Source organism: Rhagoletis pomonella, unplaced genomic scaffold (genome assembly GCF_013731165.1).
Source record: "Rhagoletis pomonella isolate Grant_MI unplaced genomic scaffold, Rhpom_1.0 Rhpom_scaffold_00003, whole genome shotgun sequence".
NCBI classification, from domain to species: domain Eukaryota; kingdom Metazoa; phylum Arthropoda; class Insecta; order Diptera; family Tephritidae; genus Rhagoletis; species Rhagoletis pomonella.
In genome coordinates, this window is record NW_023458557.1 from 32261611 (window position 1) to 32284704 (window position 23094).

The 23094-nt window shown below is 36.3% G+C and overlaps 1 protein-coding gene across 1 annotated transcript in view; it reads right to left on the bottom strand.

Annotated features, from left to right (window-relative positions):
* Positions 1-473: 473 nt before the first annotated feature.
* The window catches only part of LOC118735148 (Krueppel homolog 2), a 199634-nt gene continuing 177013 nt past the window's right edge, over positions 474-23094 (bottom strand). Inside the window, exon 5 of the mRNA XM_036464779.1 lies at positions 474-990. Within this exon, the coding sequence (XP_036320672.1) occupies positions 759-990 (232 nt within the window). The 3' untranslated portion in view covers positions 474-758. The remainder of the gene's footprint in view (positions 991-23094) is intronic.

Consider the following 23094-nt stretch of genomic DNA (forward strand, 5'->3'; position numbering starts at 1 on the left):
CTCTAGTTTTCAAGCCAAATTTTCAAATCAAATTTTCCAATTGAACCCAGAATTGCATGAAATGATACCGCACAAAGTTGTATTTTTCGTAAATATTCGAAAATTCTTAAGGATAGTTCACAGCATGAATTTTGAGTAATGCCCGTCCAGTATGCAGTGACTTACCTGAATCCTTTACATACATACGTTCATAACTGCAAAATGCGGACGATTACTCCGGCACACAAAAAAGTGGTCTGTGCATTTCAGGGGTCAAAACATTCAAATTAAAAATAAAAACAGTTTTGTTCCCACGATATTAAAATAAAAATAGTTTATTCAAATTAATGTTATTTCATAACTGAGACATATTTGCACATTAACACCACTGATTACAAAATTAAAAATAAATATTTGTTTCAAGGAAAATTCCTTGAACACCAAATAGCAGTTGCATAATACCTTAATATAAAATGTTGTATATATCGTCGTTTAAAAGAACATTTCACACTCAATTGCATTCCAATTTTCAACAAACCGTCTTCTTTATAAATCTACTTTTATGTTATTATGTTTTCATACAACCCTCAAAAGGCAATCATGTTGTCATGAAGTTCACGCGCTTTTACATCTTAAGGTGCTATAACAATTTTACGTCCTTTTTATGTTTTGATGAGTAGGTATCTGATTCTAATCTATTAAAAAATTGTTACAAAGTGCATTTGATATATTTACGTGGAAAACTATAGAATTGGAAACAAAAAACAACAGTAGAGGGTTTATTGTGCTGCTGTTGGCTGTTCCGGTTGTTGTTGCGGCGCTAAGCGGTTAACGAAAGCAATGCCACTGTGTATGATCTTACCAACAACAGCAGGTGATGATGCCGCCAAAGCCTCGGCTTTTATACGCAGCTCCGCAAAAGCGTTTCGGGTGTATGGATTACGCCTGGAGCTATAACGCATAACCAAGAAATGATAGTAAACGATCGGAGTCATAAGTCCTGCTTTTCCTCTGAAAATATTGCATAGACAAAAAATGTAAACAATTAACAAAGTTTCATATAAGTTAATAGTAAAAAAAAAATATTTTTTAAACAATCTTTCTAAATATGAACCAAATCAGACAATAAATATGGGGTTTCCAAATATCTCGACTCCTGCGCCAAGTATCGGTAAAATTTTGTATGGACTTATTTCTTTTCATTTAAGTAATATATACAGGGTGTCCTAGACCACTCGAAACCCGAAGTTGGTTATACAATCAAAAGATAGATCATTCTTTAAATTCCTTCGTTAGAAGTCCAGGACGGTTTGAAGTTCGAAGATCATTTACAGGTTGAGAAACGCACCTCATACATATATTTATTACGAGCATGTAGTTCCCATTTAAAAAAAATTTACTTCCCGTCTTTTTAACTCAGTTCCGGTCGAAACCGGAAGTCGGTGATACGACCAAAAGATAGACCATCCCCGACTTGGTAGTTCATATTTTTGCGTTTTCCAATCAAGAACAGTTTCCTCCATTTTCGAAGGGGTGGAGGGGTGACCTAGGACACCCTGTATTATAAATATAAATTAAATCATGTAGGTAATATACATAGTACATACATTCCAAACATGAGCCAAATCAGATCAAGTATCTCGACTCCTGCACCACCTAGCGGATTAAATCATCTTTTATATTGCTCTCATCGGGAAGTTAGTTAAAAATTAATTTCACGATTTGACCCAACCATACATACTTACTCAAATTTTAATATTAACCTTTTTGACCGCTAAATTTCGTGAATAAAAGCTCGATTTATTTTGTAAGTAAAATTTTTTTTTTTATTTTTTTTTATCGATGCATTTCTGTTGGCAACTGAGCAACCATTGACAGTCAGCGTCACGTGAACACTAATTAAGACGACAAAAGCATGGTTGCCGCTTACATATGTTACGAAAAATGTTAACTTTTTTCATTTGGTAACTTGCTAACTTTTAATTACATTTGGTAACTTTCCGATCGTTGCACAGTCTACTTTTTTAGGGGTGTGAGTGATCAATAATCTTTAACTTTTGAACGGGTTTAAAATTTTCTTCGCGTTTTTTTTTGGGTCGTTAAGTAGAGAATTGTCTATCGATAGCCATAACAATAAATTTAAATATGCTCCAATTTAACCTTAAAAAGTTACCCAAATTTAAAAAATAAAACAAAAAATATTGTTTTATCGCTTTTTTTTTTTGTATTGGAAGAGACTTGTGTAATTATCAAAAGTGCCGAAAAGTTTAAACTTTTGCTTGGAATTGCTTATTTCGGGTTTCTAAGATAAATTTGAACGATGAAGCTTAATTTCCTTATTTCAATGTATAAAGCCAAGTACGGACCAAGTGCGATTATTTCGTATGTCTGAATACAAGTGTCCAAGGAATTTTGACATATAATATTTTACAGTCTGCTGTCTCACTTTTTCCTTACGAAATAATTTAGCAAGCATATATTTCTGTTGAAAACAAAGGTGCCTTGTACTCTTCACAAATAAACTTTAGAAAACCATAATAGAAAGCGTAGCAAATTTCTTAAGAACTTCGTACTGCTTAAGAAAATTTGGCTCAATACATTTTTCTTTACGATTTCTTGGGCTTTTTTCATTCGTCGAACTAAAGAAATGTTAACGAATACGGGGGTGGTCCCAGAACTACCCGACCTAACAAAGAAACAAACATTTTGGGAAAAAATATATTTATTTTTCAACATAATCTCCTTTCAGCTCTATACACTTTTCCCAGCGATGTTCAATAAGTTCGATACCCTTTTTATAATAAGAACTGTCTGGCTCCTCAAAACAGCCATTAACTGCCGACATCATTTCTTCATCGTTAAAAAATCTTTGACCACGGAGCCATTTTTTTAAGTTGGGGAACAGAAAATAGTCCGAGGGGGTTAAATCTGGCGAATAGGGTACATGAGGTAGCAATTCAAACATTAATTCATTAATTCGCTAAACACTCAATTGAAACCTCTTCACGACACTGTCGAGTGTGTGGTCGAGTGTGAGCAAACGCGTCACCCATCTTGCACACAGCTTTCTCATGCCGTATGATGTACCGAACTTTTCCAAATGCCTACTATATCTGCTACCTCGCGCACTTTCAGTCGACGATCATCTATTACCGCTTTGCGGATTTTCTTCACCATTTCTGTAGTCGTCACCTCATTTGGTCGACCACTGCGATGCTCGTCTTGGCAGCTCGTACGGCCTCGTTTAAACTCTCCTACCAAATATTTTACTGTTGGATACGAAGGAGCAGACTCGCCCAAAGTAGAATCTATTTCAGCTTTTATATTGGATGGGCTGAGGCCTTTCAAATAAAAGTATTGTATCACATAACGATGACGAATTTTCTCCATTTTCACAAATTCACTGAAAACGTTCATTATTGACGGCTGCCAAGCAAATACTAAACAACGTGGCATCTTCAAACTTGAAACATATGCTTTATAGATTGTGTCCTTTTTAATACAGTGATATTTTTCAGACAACTCTAGGTTAGGCTGGGTACATCTGGGACCACCTCCGTAATAACATAAAAACACATTTGGTTTTAATAACCCGTAACTTCAATTACATTTCTGCTTGGGTACAAAAATTTAAAACCAATGGTTCATCTCTCCACGTAGGCATTTATTTATCTCACATGGAGAATAACGAATATAAAAAAAAATTAGAACGACCAGCGCATATCTCTATTATTTGAGAATATCAAGCAAGACTTGTATGCCCATTGTAATTTTTCAATCCTTGAATAAACTGAATAAAAAACAAAACATTAGACTGCACTAAATTTTTGTTGTTTTGCGAGCATATTTGCAAGCTTATTTACCAATGTTTTAGTGCTTATCTAAGCGCTTAAAATGGATTTTTTTCTTGCTTATTTTCTTCGGCCCTGATTATCAATAGCAGATAAAAAGCAAGTTTGTAAACTGACCCGTAAAAGAATTTAAAATGATACAATTTTCATTCAAACTTCAAGATCTTCGAAAATTTACTTAGTTTTTTTGCATTGCAAAGTTTTATGTGGCTATCGTTAATTTAATGAAAATTACCGATAAAATTTAAGTTTTTAATTATTTTATAATATTTTATAATATATATATATGACGGTACTACGCATTTTTTTTCATACAAAGTATGTATGTTCGAAAATTTTGTAATGGAGAGCAAATGAGCAGCACGTTGCACTTGCACTTTATTTTACTAATTAACTAAAACCTCCCTATTATAATTGCCATTCGTACTGTCGTCAGGTATGTAACTTGAGAATAGAAATCGCTGCATCTTTTAGGCGCATCAATATTACATAGTTACATCCCGAGCTAATAAAAGGAAGATGTAGAGTCCTAATTTATATTTTGGCACTGTTAATGTTCTTCACTTCGAATCATAGGCATCCAGATTGGAAATTAAAAACTGGTTATGGAGAAAACTGCGATCATATACCAACATCATTTTAAACTGGTTCACAGGCATGCCATTTTAATGAGCTGTTGAGGCGTCGAATGAACGAACACCGAATACGGGACAAACACAGGACATTTATTTATTTTTATTTATTTGTTTATTTAAAATGTTTTGTACAACTAAGACAATTCTGTCTTTTATATGTACATCAACAAAGAATTATAATCTATACTAACATAATTTGCCAAGAATAGATACAAACTAAAATATATGAGTTCTTAATGTAAACTTAATACTAATACAGCAAATGTAAATGATTAAAGAGGAAAAAGGAGATGGATAATGTAAGAGAATAAGTAGAAGAAGAAAGAAAAAGGAAAAAGGTACACACCAAGATTATTTGTAGTCAGAGGACATATCAAGGCCACTTAAAGAATGTACACGAAAAAAACTGGTCGCACATAACCAAGCATAGCTCGGTTAATCATAACATTAAAATAAAAATCGGTAGACACTTAAAAAGCTGGAAGCATTTTCCACCTTACTGCATCATTTCTTTTTAGTAACAAAAATCAGTGTAGAAACGAGGACCAAGAAAGAAATCGATCGCGAGTTAATATTGCGCAAAAAGCTGGAAAATCCCAGCATGTTCCATAACGACATCGCAAAAAAGCTAAAATTTCCAAAGTCTACCGTTACTTATGTGCTTAAAAAATACAATGAATGTTTATCTTTAAAAAGGAACCCTGGTAGTGGCAGAAAAATAGGATTTGCTTGCGAAATTAAGGCAAAGGAAGTGTTATCTGCTTTTAAGAAAAATCCTGGACTTTCGGTAAGAGATGTCGGCAAAAAATTAAACATGTCGTCTTCGTATATACAAAAAGTATGCAAAACAGCAGGACTACGTTCTTACAAAGTGAATGCAGCACCTAATCGCAACGGTAAGCAAAATTTGTTGGCGAAACAACGTGCTCGGAAATTGTACGACAGTCTCATACAAAAATTTGGCTGTATTGTTATGGATGACGAATCGTACGTAAAAGCCGATTTAAACAAATCCGGGGCCGCGAATTTCACACTGCAAATAAAAGAGGCAATGTTGCAGATAAATATAAAAACGAAAAGTTTGACAAATTTCCCAAAAAGTTTCTCATTTGGCAGGCAATTTGCCAATGCGGCTTCAAAAGTGATCCTTTTGTAAGCACTGGTACAATTAACCAAGAAATTTATGTTAAGGAGTGTCTGCAAAAGCGACTTTTACCTCTTATACGGCTTCATAAAGATCCAGTGCTTTTTTGGCCTGATCTCGCGATATTTCATTACGGAAAAATGGCTTTAGAATGGTAACATAGAAACAAAGTCTATTTTGTAGCAAAAGAGGTGAATCCACCTAATTGTCCAGAGCATCGGCCGATCGAAACCTACTGGGCCGTTATGAAATCCAAACTTCTTAAGACCCACAAAGCTGTAAAAAACGCACAACAATTCAAAAATAAATGGCAGCTGGTTTCCAAGGAAATCACTGAAACTTCTGTGCAAGGGCTAATGAATTCCATTAATATATTTATGTTTTAGAACGTTTTAACTGTGACCAGTTTTTTTCGTGTACATTCTTTAAGTATTGAAATATTAACTTTTTGAAGTTGCTTCTATTCAGTCTAGCTTTAACACTTTCTGGAATCGAGCTTCTTACAGCGCTAATGAAAAACAGTCGACTGGAAGTAAGCGAATTATATTTAGGGACAACCAAGCTGTTATGTCTCTGTGATTTGGTTAGTTGAAGCTTTTCATACAAATATTGCGGGACTTTCCACTCTAACAATTTATACAAAAAAATGCAGTTTCTTGCAGCCAAAAAATTTATAATACTGCAACCAAGAATTTTATCGCGCCATACATTCAACTTGCTGACCGACTTTGAATCAAGTTTGCTATAAACTATTTCGGAATATGTGAAATGGGGCAAAATTAACTGCATAGCAAGTTTGCGTCGTGTTTCCTGAGGCGTAAACGAAGCAGACATTCCTAGCCTACGTAAAGTTACATACACATTACTTACTACTTTATTAACATGATCACAACAGCTTAACTTATTTACAATAAAGCCTAAGTTCCTAATTTTCTCAGTGGTCATGAGGGCGGCTGTACCAATCCACAGAGGTGGGATGTTGGTAGGGTCTATTACACTTTTACGTATAGGCATGACATACGACTTAGCAGCATTTAAACATAAAATATTCCTCTGCGCCCAACACAAGATACCGGACCTTATAACATATATCCTCGACGAGACCTCAGCATACGCATGGACATTTACATATTTGCACACCGAAAATACATCATTTACAAACATACTAAACAATAGAGGACCAAAAGATTGATCCCTGAGGGACACCTGCTTTGATAGCTTTGTACTGTGAAGAAACCTTCTAGATAGACAAAAGTTTTATCGAACTATTAGAGAATGCAAAGTAGTGCCTGAGTTTCCGACATAACAAAGAGTGGTTGACTGAGTCAAATGGCTTAAAAAAGTCTAAGAGGCATAGAATAGTTAGATCTCTTTATTATCGTACGGCATTCTAATGTCATCCAAAATTTTAACCATAGCAGTTGCGCAGCTATGCTTGGGTCTAAACCCAGACTGCAAAGGAGAAAGCAAATTATTTTTTTGAATGTACATGGAGATTTGGTCAGCCATCAAAAACTCACAGGCTTTCGAAAATGCTGGTAAGATACTTATAGGCCTGTAATCACAAGGGTTCGACGCAAGTGGTTTTTTACGAAAAGGCAAAATAATTACTTTTTTCCAAGCATCTGGAAAACGGCCACTAGAGAAGCAATGGTTTATTATATGGGTAAGAGTACTAACAATAAATGGGAGCACGATTTTAACAAAACTTAAATATATTCCATCATCACCAACAGCATTTTACTTAATAGCCATAATTGCCTTTAGTACATCACATTCACTCACGCAGAGAAACGCAAAAGAATCTAAAGTTATACAAGCATCTATAGGGGTATCATCAGAGATAGTAGAGTTACTGCAGTTTTCCGAACCAATAAAAAAGTCATTTAACAAATCAGGGTGAATTTTCCACTGCACTTTATTTTTCCCATGTATGTTTAAATGCTTCAAGTAGCTCTCAAATTCTTTAGATGGGAGAGAAGGATTCAGTTTTTGTTTACAATACCACCTTTTAGCTTGTTTAATGATAACGGTGGCTTCATTTCGCGCGGTCTTCTACGCATGCCACGCGGTATCTGTATTCGACCTTCTCCATTTGGCATGCAACTTGTTGCGTTTCTTTGTAGCGAAACTTACTTACTTTACTTTTTTATTCAACCAATGGCAGGATTTATTAATAACGTTTGCAGTACGGACGGGGACATGACGATCAAAAAGGATAGTTAAATTATTATTAAGGCATTCGAGCTTCTTGTCTACCGTTTCATAATACCAAGATTCATTCCACCGAATAGAAGAACAATCAGAGAACAATGCACTATTATCTAACGAACGAAAATCACGATACGAGAAAGCAACACAAATTGCAGAACGTTCAAACACTACATCAACAGTACAGAAAATTAAATCATGGTCAGATATAAAAAATAGTTGGTCAAATTTAAGAATATACAGTATAATTGTTGATGCAGCAATGAAGGTCAGAAATAAGATCACTAAACCATGTCTCGGAAACACAGATAATGTCTATTAAAGACTGCTCAAATATGTATCTAACATAGTCCATTTTATCAGAACTCAGGCTTCGTGCATTAAAATTAACTATGTTAAGACCAGTCGACTGTTTACACAAAATATCTAACATAGGCTTATAATTTCCATCAGCGCCAGATGCTTGATTAACAGCCATGTTAAATTAATTACTTTGCACTGAACTGAATAAGAAACAACTATGTAAACACAAAAGAACTAATATATACACATGTGTGCATATAACTACAAATCATCAGGACAGGAAAAGCAAATAGAAGTGAAAGAATTGAAAGTGAAGAGAACAAGAAGGGAGAAAAGAGAAACTTGGTAAAACTTAAGACTAACAATACATACAAACAATTTATTGCAGGGCATAATTGATTTGACAAACACATGCAACTGACTGCTTTAAGTTATGCCGACAATTTCATCAATACCTTTCTTGTCGTGCACTCGAATCGTCGCATCGCCATCCCTTTATCGTACAAGAACCTGACCGCGTATTGAAAAAGCAGCTGAGAGATGTTTTTGACGTCTGAGTTGGGCGGCATAGTGCATAATTTCACGGTTCGCTCTCGAAAGGCTTTCATGAATGTGGATTAGTGTGACCGTTATTTTTTTTCGTATTTTCATTCGGGAAACCCCTTAGATTGATTCCAAATTACAAAAAAAAAAATTTATAAACAATTTTAGGTCGTTTGCATAATTATTGGGCGTGCCTTGAGCCCACAAAGTTTACTAAAAATTCTATTTTTCTCACTATGGCTCGCTTTATTTGTTCATAACTTCAGTAATTTTTATTTTAGAGAAAAACCTTATTCACAAATGTTCTAGGGCTATATCTGATGAACAATGTTGCTCTGTATTAATTTTCTTTAACATTAAAATTTAATCCAGAAAAAAACAAATTAAAAAATAACAGCGAAATTTTCACATATCTTCGCACTCTTTGCATACGAACTTATTTTCTTAGTATTTATTGCTTTTGTTCATCTGCGTTATGTTTTTTTTGTTATTTCTCAATCATCATTATTAAAAAAAGTCAAAAACAAAATAGAATAATAATTCGCCGGCTTGTTAATTCGAGTAAATACCAGAGCTCGCAAAATACGCTCAACCAAATTGTTCTATGGTATCTTGTCACTCACAAGAACGAAAAAAACACAACACAGTCGCTCAGTGTCAGACCAAAACACTTATTTTCTTCTTGCTGGTGTTCTCGCTCTCTGGTTGTGTGTTGAACAAAACAGACAAATCGGTCTCTCACTGAGCTGAATACTCAAATTGTTGTGGATTTCTTACCAATTATTTGCAACAGTTTACCGTTAGTTCTTACTGAGTAGCAGAGCAGAATATAATTTTTGTTGTTACTTAATGACGACTACATTTCATTTATTGTCGTGCATTGAAAGTAATTACACATGTCATCAAGAATTTTGCGTGAAAAAATTTATTTGTTAGGCTATTTTTGTCCTTCCTTAATAATAATATAATAATAGATTGGCGCTTACACATATGTTAGTGTTTGGCCGAGCTTCTCCTCCGACTTGTGGCGTGCGCCTTGATGTTGTCACACAAAGCGGAGGGACCTACAGTTTTACGCCGACTCCGAACGGCGATTGTATTTTTATGAGAAGCTGTTTTTCATGGCAGAAAATACACTCGGAGGTTTGCCATTGCCTGCCGAGGGACGACCGCTGTTAAGAAAAAACCTTTTTCTATATTTTTTGGGATGTTGCTTTGACCAGGGCTTGAACCCAGGTGCTGATGTGTGAAAGCGCGCACTGCTTACCACTACACCACAGCGGCCGACCACACCACAGCGTCCTTCCTTAGGTGGGTGTAAACTACCTTCTAACAAAGAAGTTATGAAGGTACTATTTTTTAATTTACGCGCAGTAAAATTAAATTTACGTGAGAGTGCTAAATTAGTGGTTGAAGAAGTGAATATTTTTTGGGATAAAGCTCGAATCCCCACTAGAAAAAAGCAACACTGCATAATAATGCTTGAAGATTTATATAATGCATGGAGGAAAGTGAATAAAAATTCTAAAATTAAATCGGAAACGCAAAGAGAAAGAGAAGAGGCGTGGACGTCGAAGTTAGATGACTTATTTGATATAGCAAGTGCAAATGCACTGGACCTTATTAAAAATTCAGAGGACAAATTATTTTTGGAGAATCAAAGAAAAAAAGGCAGACCGGGGTTTATGTATGGCATCGATTACAAAACAGCAGCAAGTGAAGAAAGAATGGAAGAACGTCAACAAAATCATTTAAAACGGAAAGAACAGAGCGATCGTGCATTAGCTGCTTCTAGTAAGAAGAAATTATATATATTATTTTTAATATAGTATTACATATATTTATTTGTACTGTCTTTATTCAGATGAAACAGCTGAACTTTCTTCCTGCAGTTCGGAGAGCGATATTAGCGAAATCGCTGCTAGCTATGAGGTAAGTTCAAGGTTATAAATTATAAGTAAAACGTGAAAAAGAAACTATATAAAACGTAGATGCGAAATAATTGAAACACACAGGGTAACCTAACAAATATATAACCAGAACATTTAATTTCTTTTTAGCAGGTCTTGGAAGCAGAAGCTGTAACGCCAACACCAGCCAAAAAAATGAGAGGATTTAAAAATATAATGACTCGAAAACTTGCAGCCGCTTTAGATGTTTCCAAGGCAGTGATCGAAAAGCCGTGCATTTAATTATATCTGTGGTGGAAGCAGTCGGTCTTGAAGTACAAGACTATATTATAAATAAAACGTCTATACATAATGCAAGGGAAAAAATACGAGCAGAACAGTTCAAAAATATAAAAGAACGTTTCAACAAGAACGAACTTGGTGCAATTTGTTTGCACTGGGACGGAAAGCTGTTACCAGCTCTTACTGGAAATGAAAAAGTTGACAGACTTCCAGTCATAATTTCATGCGGGCGTACGGAGCAACTACTTGAAGTGCCCGCACTTAAAAGTGGAACTGGCAGAGAGCAGGCATCTGCTGTTTGTAAATCTATATTTGAATGGGGACTTCAAGATCATATAAAAGCCTTGGTGTTCGATACAACAGCCGTAAATACAGGCCGCTTTAATGGAACCTGTACGACTATTGAACACAGTCTTCAAAAGCAGCTTCTTTGGCTACCTTGCCGTCACCACATTTTGGAAGTCGTATTGAAAAGTGCCTTTGAAGTTAAGATGAGCAAAACCGAAAGCCCAAATGTAAAAATATTTGAGCAATTTAAAAATACATGGGGAAATATAAACCAAAATAATTATCAGTCTGGAATGGAAGATAATGATGTCAAAAAATATTAACAGCAGATAAAGATAAAATAGTTGAATTTGTGAACGATGCGATCAAAACTAAACAGCCAAGAGATGATTACAGGGAGTTTCTTGAGCTAACACTTATCTTTCTTGGCGAGACTCCACCTATTCGCAATGCAGCTTTTCGCGCCCCTGGGGCTGTCCACCACGCGAGATGGATGGCAAAAGCTATATACTGCTAAAAAATATTTTTATTTCGACGTGAATTTGATTTGGCAGTAAAAGATAGGAAAGCTTTACGTAATATATGTATTTTTATTGTTTCAATATATGTTGAGATGTGGTTCTCTGCCTCTTCTGCTGCTCAAGCACCATACAAAGATTTCCAGCTTTTGAAAAGACTGGATTCTTTTCAAAAAATTGATGCTGATATATCTCAAGCTGCATTACACAAATTTAAAAGGCACTTATGGTACTTGAGTCCTGAATGTGTGGCTTTAGCATTTTTTGATAAAAGTGTATCTATTGTGTCAAAAAAAGAGATGGTTAAGGCATTGAGTCGTGAGGCTTTAGATGAAGACGTAAAACGCGCCTCAATTCAAAATTTAAATGTTATGCGGGTTATCGAAGGCGGGATGGCTCAGTTCATTTCTTCTGAGACAAACAATTTTTTTCTTCGCTTTAATATCAATACAGCATTTTTGGAAAATGATCCAACTTCATGGCCTGCGGATAATAATTTTAAAACTGCTCTTCAAATTGTTAATGGCATTAACGTGGTGAACGATACAGCTGAACGAGCGGTGAAATTAATGCAAGACTACAACCCAATTCTCACAAAAGACGAGGAACAAAAACAATATATATTGCAAGTAGTCAAAAACTATCAAAAACAATATCCTATAAGCACGAAGGAGATTTTATCACAAAACTTTTTATAATTACACCATTTAATAAAACAAATAATCACCAGGCAAAAAATGCGAATATATGTGAAAATTTCGCTGTTATTTTTTAATTTGTTTTTTTTTCTGGATTAAATTTTAATGTTAAAGAAAACTAATACAGAGCAACATTGTTCATCAGATATAGCCCCAGAATATTTGTGAATAAGATTTTTCTCTAAAATAAAAATTACTGAAGTTATGAACAAATAAAGCGAGCCATAGTGAGAAAAATAGAATTTTTAGCAAACTTTGTGGGCTCAAGGCACGCCCAATAACTATGCAAACGACCTAAAAATTTGTATACATTTTTTTTTGTTATTTGGAATCAATCTAAGGGGTTTCCCGAATGAAAATATGAAAAAAAAATTGTCCATATAACTTGCGGTCACACTAATGTGGATGCTTGATGTACCTTCCACAGCAATGCCATTTAATGCAAGAGCTCTTTTTTTTCTTTGCAGTAATCAGCTACTGATTTGAAGAGTCTAGTGCGCGCATAAGAGGACTGCAGCTTAACAACAATGGGCCTGAGCACATTAGCCTGCTCAGTCGAACTGAGCAGTCCACCACTCGAACGCACACTGGACTGGGCAGTCGGCCGAGGTTTCAGTTTTGTATACATGAACTACGCATGATTGTGTTAGTGCATGTGGCACATGCACACAAAACGAAATAGAAAACATGTTGTCTATACTACGTTTATACGCATGCATAAGTCGCTTTAATTCATTTCGCCGCGATTCAAAACATATGTATAAACTGAACTTCAATTCGCTTTGAAAGAGCGAAGTGTTTTGACTCGCACTCCATTTCAAATCGGTAGTTTATTTCTCCAGACAGTTAGAAAGAGTTTATAAACACCGCTCTCACTCAAAGCGAATTGGAGATCAGCTGTTCCGCTCAAATTCCAAATAATCGCATCAGTATTTAAAAGCTGATTAATAATAATCGTTCTTTTCCTTTGCCACGATTTTATAATGGCGAATAAAACTAGATTTTTATCACTTTCCATTATGTTAACTTATAAAATGTCAAATGAAAACAGCTGATTTTGTTTGCTTTTGGAGACGGTTACTTTGATGCCGATATAAAGCCATACATATAAACACTGGAGCGAAATGTGTACGGTGTCAATGCGCTTTCGATTGAGTCGATTATTCTGTGCGTATAAACGTAGTATATGTGTGCGTGTCAGTCCACCGTCAATCCGCGATTTTCGCGGACTGAAATGAACGAGGTAAACTCGAACTCTCTTTCCCCTCTTATCCACACAAAACCGGTTTTAGGCGGACTGAGCAGTCCAGAGTGCGGAGGCCCAATAGGTGAAGATGCGTCGTCGCTGTTTTGTTTCGTAGCAGGCGCTCGAAATATTTCTCTTACTGCTGGCATCTCATGTTGTACTCAGCGTTGCCATTTTAGCCGTTTTCCGGCTAGATTTAGCCGGTTTTGATAGCAACTAGCCGGAGAAAATTCGATCTAGCCGGCAGCCGATTTGTTAGCCGGTTTGTAAAAAAAAGTTAGCCGTTTTTAGCCGATTTTACTATTTGCCTAATTTTCAGGTGCAAAAAGTAAACAAGTTGTTCGAAAGCAATAATGCAGACCCAATGAAGATTTTTAATGAACTCAATGTTTTACTTTCGCATCTATGCTCCCTAGTGGTTATTAGCGCGGACACATTTGATCCTATATGCTCCCCGTTGGAACCATACCTTGCTCCATTTCCTCAGTTTTATCACAGTTTTGAAGAGTATTTAAAAACAAAAGTAAGCCCAAACGCTTTTGACCACGAAGCCGAGAAAATAATTCGAGAAAATGGTCGCAATTTTATTATCACTTTAATAAAGGAATTACGCCAACGCCTCCCTACAAATATTGCCACACTAAAAAAAATTGACTTTTTTCGGTTGGAAATGCATTAAGAGTAATTAAACCAAAAGTATTTGTTCAACTACAGCAACAAAAACACAAATATAATGCCGACGAAATAACATCCATAGAGATGCAATGGCAACGATTAACGTTACATACCTGGAGTCATTTAGACTCAACTGTAAAATTTTGGGCCGAAGTTTATCAATTTCGAAATGCCCTAGGAGAAAACCCTTTTGCTGACCTTTCCAACCTAGTTTTTAGTTTCCTTGTTTTGCCTATAAGTAATGCAGAAGTAGAGCGAATATTTAGTTCAAAGAATATAATAAAAACTAAGCAAAGAAATCCAATGTGCGTTAAAACGTTAACCGCTATTTTATATATAAGATACGGTTTAAAACGTGAAGAAAAATGCTGCCATAATTTTACTGTAGATGACGATCTCTTAAAATTAATGAATTCAGGTGATATATACAATAGTGATTCATTTGATGATGAGGAATATACACTCGATATAAATTAATGGTGTTAACTAGTCTTTCGTTTCTTGCGATTTATTTAAATAAAGCATGTGAATTTTCACTAAAACATTTTAGCCGTTTTTTGCCAGAGTCTGTGTGAAATTTCACTAAAACATTTTAGCCGTTTTTAGCCGTTTTTTTTTTGCCAATCTAGCCGGTCGGCCCAAAAAGTTCTGGCAACACTGGTTGTACTGCGCTGCAGATGTTAGAGAAAATCTCCACACAACTCTTATTCACAGCGTTAGGTATGCCGTTGATGATAAAGTCAGTAGCAACGGCCTCGTTTTCATACCGAGCCGACTCTCTTTTCAGCGCTAGCACTTCGGCTTTGAGAGAAGCAATCGCCTCACACGTCGATTCAACAGCAGTCAGCCTCACGATTGAGAGAATACAAAGGTTGCGCCGATCTCGGACCGCTATTCCTCTCTTAATGAATTTGACAGAATCGTTGTTTGCATGACGTCACACTTGTGCAACTTGTTTACGTTTCCCTTGCAACATTTTTTCTTCTTCTTCCATTCTTGCTCACGTTTTGGCATTTCTCTCTCGCAATTGCACCAGTATGACGTCACTCAAAAGTTATTCTCCAAAATCCTCTCTGATCGGCGCAATCTTGTATTCTATCATTCTTGAGTCAGCCTCATATCCAAGAACTTTACCGTAGTCTTAATGCTCTGCATCTCCGCTGAAATCTCATTAAATCTCTGCATCAGTCTCTCTTCAGTGCTCTTTATACTCCCACTCCAGCTGTTCTATCCAGTGTTGCCACTTGAGTTTAGTTTTAGGTACCAAAATGTCTACCAAATCAATTTCCAAACTACCAAATTTTTTTTCACCATTAAAACGAAATTTCTTGAATTTACGGGGTTTTTAGCTAAACACATTTAGAGTATAACATTGTTTACGGTGTTGGTTAACCATTCATACCAATATTTAATGCTAAACAAAACAAATTCGGGCTTTAAATAAAATAATAAACGTATTGTGTAAAAAACTTTTGTAATAAATGTATGTAAAAATACCTTTGAGATTAATTCAATTCAAATCAAAAAATTTATGTTTGAAAAAACAAAATCTGAGATTTTATGAATTTCAATAAAAAAATTCCAAATTTTGTTTCAATTTGCATACACTCACACTTTGCAAATTGCCTATCACCAATTATTCTTTCAAGACGATAGGCAAATTTATGTTCAATTTCAAAACTGATCGATCATAGCTTAGGGAAGCCCGTTTTTGTTTGCAGAAAATTGTGTGCTTCGTAAAATTTGGAAAAAACAAAGAAAACTTATACGTGTGAGCAAGTGAAAGCAATGTTTTCAACGTTTAAACGCAAAGTGAACAAATTTTAATACTCATTTTGATTGACTTTTCAAAACATTTTTGCCTACCAAAAGCTTCATCAAACCAACCAAACTACCAAAGGAGAATGAAGCTACCAATTTTGGTCGATTGGACCAAAACGGCAACGCTGGTTCTATCATGCCCTGCTTTTGTTTCTTCAGTTTCGCCTCCAGCTGTTGTAGCCAATGTGCAGTTTGCAAACTCTCACCATCTCGGCATTTACCATGAAGGTCGGTGTTACTCTTCGGCGGGGACAACTTTGCACTTCTTGTTACTTTCTTTTCGACCGACATAATGCAAATAGAATTATTTCAATTTCGAATTATTTCAATTTCAGCGCGAAAAACAACGTTTGTTTAAATACAGAAAATCAGCGGCAGTTTAACACACAGGCCTTAGCTTGACAAGTATTAAAATCAAGTATTAATTAAAGAAAAGTTGACAAAACCGGCAGCACAATGTTTACACGTCTACTCAGTCATAGCGCTCGCAATACACATTAAAAGAAATACAGAACATTTAGCGTCCTGTATAAATAAATTAATTACCAGGACAATGGGTCAAAAAAAAGAGGACTGTCCCATATAATACAGGACGGATGGTCACCGTAACTATGGGTGACAATACAAAAATATTAATTTTTAAATTTGACTTTGAAAAACAATAAAGAGTGGTTTAAAAAATATTTATAGCAAAATATCTTCAAGATCTACCGCAACTTTTTTCCGCTTTTTTTTACATTGTGTCGAAGTGATGTGGGGAGTGAAAGATATTAACAACATTTTCATTAAATCAGCATTTTGGTCAAACATACATATACTCGAAGATATTAATCCGCACTATTTTATGATTCACTTCTCACAGATTGCTGTGTAATTTTTTTTAAAGCAAAGTTAACCCATTTTTTTTTTGTTTAAAATAATATTATATATGCAGTTAGGATGTGATAACCACGAGTTCTATTATCACTCTGTTTATTATTTCTCCAGTAAATACAAAGCAAATTCAAGAAAATATTACAACTACATAAGAAGAATAGAATAGAATGGAATAGAGAATATGAAATTGAAATGAGTGAACAGAGGTGCATTTATGCGTACTAATGTAATTACTTTAAGCAAAGAAATAATTTCTAGTGGAAGTGCTACCCATTACTCCCTTCCTAGATTCGGCTCACGGCAGCGGTAAAAGCAGGCTTAAGGCGATTGACAGGAACTTTAACTTCTTTGTCGTTGACTATGACTACGAAATATTTAAGTTTGCGTTGAAACACTCTGAATGGTCCTTTATACGGAGGGGACAATGAAGGCCGAACAGAATCGTCTCTGATGAAAACATGGTAGCACGATTTTAAGATGGAATGAATAAACAGCTTTTCTTGAGTATGCCAGGCAGTGTCTACCGGACGTAGTTGTCTCATCATTGCACGGAGTTGACGCAAGTCTTCAATTTCAGTCTTCGCTGTTGACACATCGATGAAGAATTCTGCTGGTAAGCGAAGATTTTCGCCGTAGACTAGCTTAGCTGGAGTTGCGCCTATGTCTTCTTTAAAGGCGGAACGTAAACCCAGTAAAATCAGCGGCAGGTTTGAAGTCCATTGGCTGGCATCGTGACATAGAATGACAGCATATGTATGTATAATATGGCGTCTACGTATTAAAACACCCCCGTGGGCCCGCCACTGACTGGCACGTAGTTTAACCCCCAAAACCCCACCGCTGGATCCGCCACTGCCTTTGACCATATCAAAAAGATTCGCTTGATGTTCGAGTGCCCGTGGCAAAAACCGCCGATAAAAATTCAGCATAGGGAGAAAACGTAATAAATCCTTCGCAACTTTGGGACGATGAAATTTAAGCAGTGCCTCCACGCGCGCGGCAATGGTCGAATTCCTTCTTGTGTAATAGAGTGGCCTAGAAACTGCAACTCGTTTACGCCAAATTTCGATTTTCCGGCGTTTATCGTAAGGCTGTGGTCCCTTAAGCGCTGAAATATCTGTTTCAGGTGTTCTTTATGTTCATCGATGTTCGTTGAGGCCACGCAGACATCGTCGAAATATGTGAACACAAAATTGAGGCCTCTGAAAACTTCGTTGATCATCCTTTGAAAAGTCTAGAAAATATAGACTTTAGAAAATATACACTTTCCGGCAAGAATACTGGAGAAGTCCTGCAAAAATGGAAGCGGATAACGATCTGGAACTGTTATCGCGTTTAACGCACGGTAGTCACCGCAAAGCCTCCACGAGCCATCGGCTTTTCGCACCAGGTACAAGGGGCTGGCCCAGTTGCTGCTGGATGGTCGACAGATTCCTACTTTTAAGGGGTCTCGAATTCTACGCGAGCTGCAGCAAGCTTTTCAGGGGACAGCCGTCGAGGTCTTGCATACACTGGCTGCCCGCTTGTCACAATACGGTGAACAACAAGCCATTTTCAGCGTGGCGACGAATAACTGTTACCCCGGTTTTTTTGAGAAATAAAAGGGTACTTTATGGGTTTTGCGACAAAAGTATTTTATTGTTAATTTTCCACAGATTTAACTTTAGTTGTATTAATTAATTATTAAATTTTAATCCCTATTTACATTTGCCAGCAGTTTAAACTTTGAGAGAAAAGTTCATTTGGCACGCAAGTCTTTTTCAGGTGTATTTTTTCTTAGGCTTTGTATAAAAAATACAAAAAAGAAAAAACAGTATAAGGTTGGTCGAATGAATGGCCGTCCTAGTCACCAGTTCCGAGTCTATTCGATTTATGAGTATAAGGCCTTATGTTGGACAAAAATGGAGCAAATTCGCCTATGGTTACAGAAGATATGGAATCAATTAACTGACGAAGACCTGCCTGCCAAATGAACTTTTCTCTCAAAGTTTACACTGCTGGCAAATGTAAAAAGGGATTAAAATTTAAAAACTAATTAATACAACTAAAGTAAAATCTGTGGAAAATTAACAATAAAATACTTTTTTTCGCAAAATCTATAAACGACCGTTTTATTTCTCAAAAAAAAACCTGGGTAACAGTTATTCGTCGCCACGCTGTAGTATGAATACCCACTGGCGCAGGTCGCCGACGTAGGTTGAGGTTAAGTTTGATTAAAGTTTCACCATACGCCGAAATTGGGCAGCCGTTTGCGGCAAACCATTTAAGTTCCGTTGGTTTTGCTCAGTCTGAATTAGCTGATCGCGGAATAACGGACACGTCCGCCCCGGTGTCTATTAAAAAATGATTTTAGCGCACGTATCATAAATCCGCAAGCGGAACGTTTTTGCAATCTCAGAGTGTTTGTCGTTATCTGAGATTGCATCAGCCGAGCAGGCTATGGGCTTTTGTTGCATTTCGAACTGTTTTTGTAACTACACGGGTTGCGGCATTTCGTTGCACTGTCACCAAACTTCTTATGATACCAGCAGGTTTCACCGTTTGATGTACTTCTGGCATTTACTTTCGGGACTTTGAGTGAGATCGAGAGCGAGCTTTGACCTTCAAAAGTTTTTGCATATTTCGCGTAAGCTCCGTTACTTCTTGTCGATTAGCGATTTCTCCGTTGGACGAATTGTTATGCAGGTCAATAGATTCACTGATTGAATCTGCAATTTTTTAATTTTTTTGCCATTGCAACGTTTGCAGCGATTGTAGCTGCTTGGACATAGGGCGGTAGTCTGCTCAACCAAAGGTCGTGGAGGATGCTATCACTGAGCGTATTGTCGGCGACGCGTTTCATTTCCTTGTAAAGATCACTTGGCCTCCTATCACCAAGAGCCATATTTTTCAGGACATGCTGTAAGCGTCGTTGCTGGCTGTCTGTGAGATTATCAATTAGTTTTCCCCAATGTATGCGTACTTTCCATTTGGAGGTGCTGTTTCGATTATTGGCTTTAGCTCCATCAGCTTCGTTGGAGGGACGCTAGCGAGGACGATGTTAAATTTTCTTTGCACCTGAGCCTATAACCTGTTGGATGTATTACCTTTTGTAATTCGAGTTCCAAGTAAAACGCTTTGGAAAATTTTGCTTTCAGTATAGAGCGACGGTGGACAAACGCGGCTCTTTGAGCCAAATGCGGCTCTTTTCTTAGCAAAGACTGGCTCTTTTTACTTTCTCTTTGCTTAGAAGATTTTGGCTCTTTTTACTTCTTAAAATTCATATTTCCTTACTGGACATTCTTTGCCATAGTGTTGTTTTTTTTTTATTTTATTCTTATGTACACATACGCAAATTGAGGTCGGAACATTACCCGCAATTGGAGAATGAAAATTGGCTTTCTGACTTAATGCTCTTTACCGATATGATGGAACATTTGCAAAATTAGAATTTGTCTCTACAAGGAGAGAATAAAAATGTTTTTGATTTGTCGCAATTATTTTGAAGCTCTGAAACTAAACTACGTCTTTTTGTTCATGATCTCAAAAAAAGAATATTTTATAATTTTCCATGGCTAGAAAAAAATATTGCACATGATTTAAAAGCAGATTTTGAAAAAAAGGTTTTCCGATTTGAAATTATTTAAATGTACGTTTGCATACTTATGTAACATAAATGAAGGATGAATATCCGAAATACTACTTTTTAAAAAAAGGGAGGAAGAAGAGTTGGAGTTTTTGGTTAGTTTCAAAACTTTAAATAAATTGCGACAAATCAAAAACATTTTTATTCTATCCTTGTAGAGACAAATTCAAATTTTGCAAATGTTCCATCATATCGGTAAAGAACATTAAGTCAGAAAGCCAATTTTTATTCTCCAATTGTGGGTAATGTTCCGATCTCAATTTGCGTATGTGTACATAAAAATAATAACATAAAAAAAAACACTATGGAAAAGAATGTCCAGTAAAGAAATACGTACTTTAAAAAGTAAAACGAGCCAAAATGTTCTAAGCAAAGAGAAAGTAAAAAGAGCCATACTTTGCTAAGAAAAGAGCCGCATTTGGCTCAAAGAGCGTTTGCCCACCGTCGATTTAGAATATACATGTGGCTCTTTTCGGCCTTGGCCTTGCCCACCCCTGGTATAGAGGTATAAAATAGATGTTTATTAATTCACAGTCAAAAAGCAAGCAAGTTAAAAAGTGCAGTCTAGAAAGACTGCAACCCTGTATGCGTGAATATTTGAGTTGACGGCAGACTTGCATTTCAACAAATGTGCAAATTTCAGATTTCTAAAAATTCGCGTTGATTTTAGTTATGTATTTAATTATGCCATTTAGTAGTGGATCGCATGGTGCTGGGGAAAAAAGCCTCGCAGTGGTAAATGTGTTGTGCCAGCAGCGCAAGGGACTTAACATAGTACACTTCAATGCTAGGAGTTTGAATAGCGAAAAAATGGACTATGTCAGGTTTGTGTTTGAATCTTCTGCTGTTGACGTAATTTGTGTGACCGAGACCTGGTTTTCACACGACTTGGATGACTTTCATTTTAACATTAATAACTACAGAACGTATAAAAAAGGTGGTGGAGTGGCAATTTTCTGGAAAAAAAAGGATTAATATGAAACCACTTCTAATGTTTGAAGGTCCAGGGGCTGAGTATTTATTTGTTAAGCTGTATGATAGTTCCACCAAAATCTCAGTGGCATGTGTTTACAATCCCCATAGATCAATAACCCTTGATTCACTGTTTTTGCCTTTGTCTTCGTACGTCGTAGATTATGATTACTTAGTTGTTTGTGGAGATTTAAATGTAAACCTTCTTGTTCGTGAGCCGTGCAGTGATAGACTACTAGATAATGTTGTTAGTGCTGGTCTCTCTGTCGTTAATATGCATGTACCTACAAGATACGCTAAGAAGTGTTGTCCTAGTTTACTTGATTATTTTATTATTTCCGATCCCACAATTGTAATCAACTTTGATCAGATAACGTTTTTGTCAGACCATGACCTTATCTTTTGTACGTTGGGCCTTAAATTTGACCGCTGCAGTACAAGTAATATTTACACGTTTAGAGATTACCGGTCACTTGACAATAATGCTATATTTTCAGAACAGTCCTGTGTTATTTGGTGTGAATGCTGGTGTCTGTCAACAGTCAATGAAAAGCTAGATCAACAATAAAGTTTTTGAGGCCTACAACAAACATATTCCAGTTCGCACCCGCAAAGTTAGTTCAACATCATATCCGTGGTACAGCCGTAAGGTTTTAGCTGCAATTAAAGCACGCAATAAAATCTACCGTGCATGGAAAAAGAAAAGGGGTGATACAGACTGGGAGTCTTATAAAGCTGTAAGGAACTTGGCTACTAAGATTATTAAAATTGAGAAATGCAAGTTCTTTTCGTCACGACTTGATCCAGCACTTCCAAATAATACTTTGTGGAGAAACCTAATGTTACGTAGCACCTCACAATAACTACGCTTACCTATTGTGCTCCGCCTGCAATCTTCGGATACGAATGTTGTGTAGCATTGGTGTCCACTTTGTGAGTAATTCCTCAAAACGTTAGGAATTTCGGGTGCGCTTGAGTATTTTTTGAGGATTTTTATTTTGAGGAATTTTCTCTCGATATATTTGCAGATAACAAATGCAATCATGTTTTACACAAGACAGTTGTTTAATCCCTATGTAACGTTTTGAACAAAAAGCTTTCCGAAGCTTTATAAAGAGCGAAATACACTACACAAGCGGCTTGTCAAACATTCTTCAAACCTACTTTTCCCATTTCGCCATACACCATGCAAACATGACTCGTCCAAGCAAAGAATTTTAGTTTTATTCCGGTTCACAATGTAAAAGGATTTGGTTTTCTTCGATTTTTCTCTCTTGCGTCCTCATTCGGAAAAATTCCGTTGCGAATGAAGTGATTTTATCATACACAACGTAAGCGGTTTGATCAAACGTCAACATGGCGGCCAGAAAATCAAAAAATTTTGATTTTTGTTCACATTTCCCTCCAACGGCCTGTCAAACCTTCAAACACAACATAATAGCTTTAAGGAAAGGGATATTTCTCTTGGTTTGTCAAGCCGCTTGTGTAGTGTTTTTCGCTCTTAAGCACATCTGCCT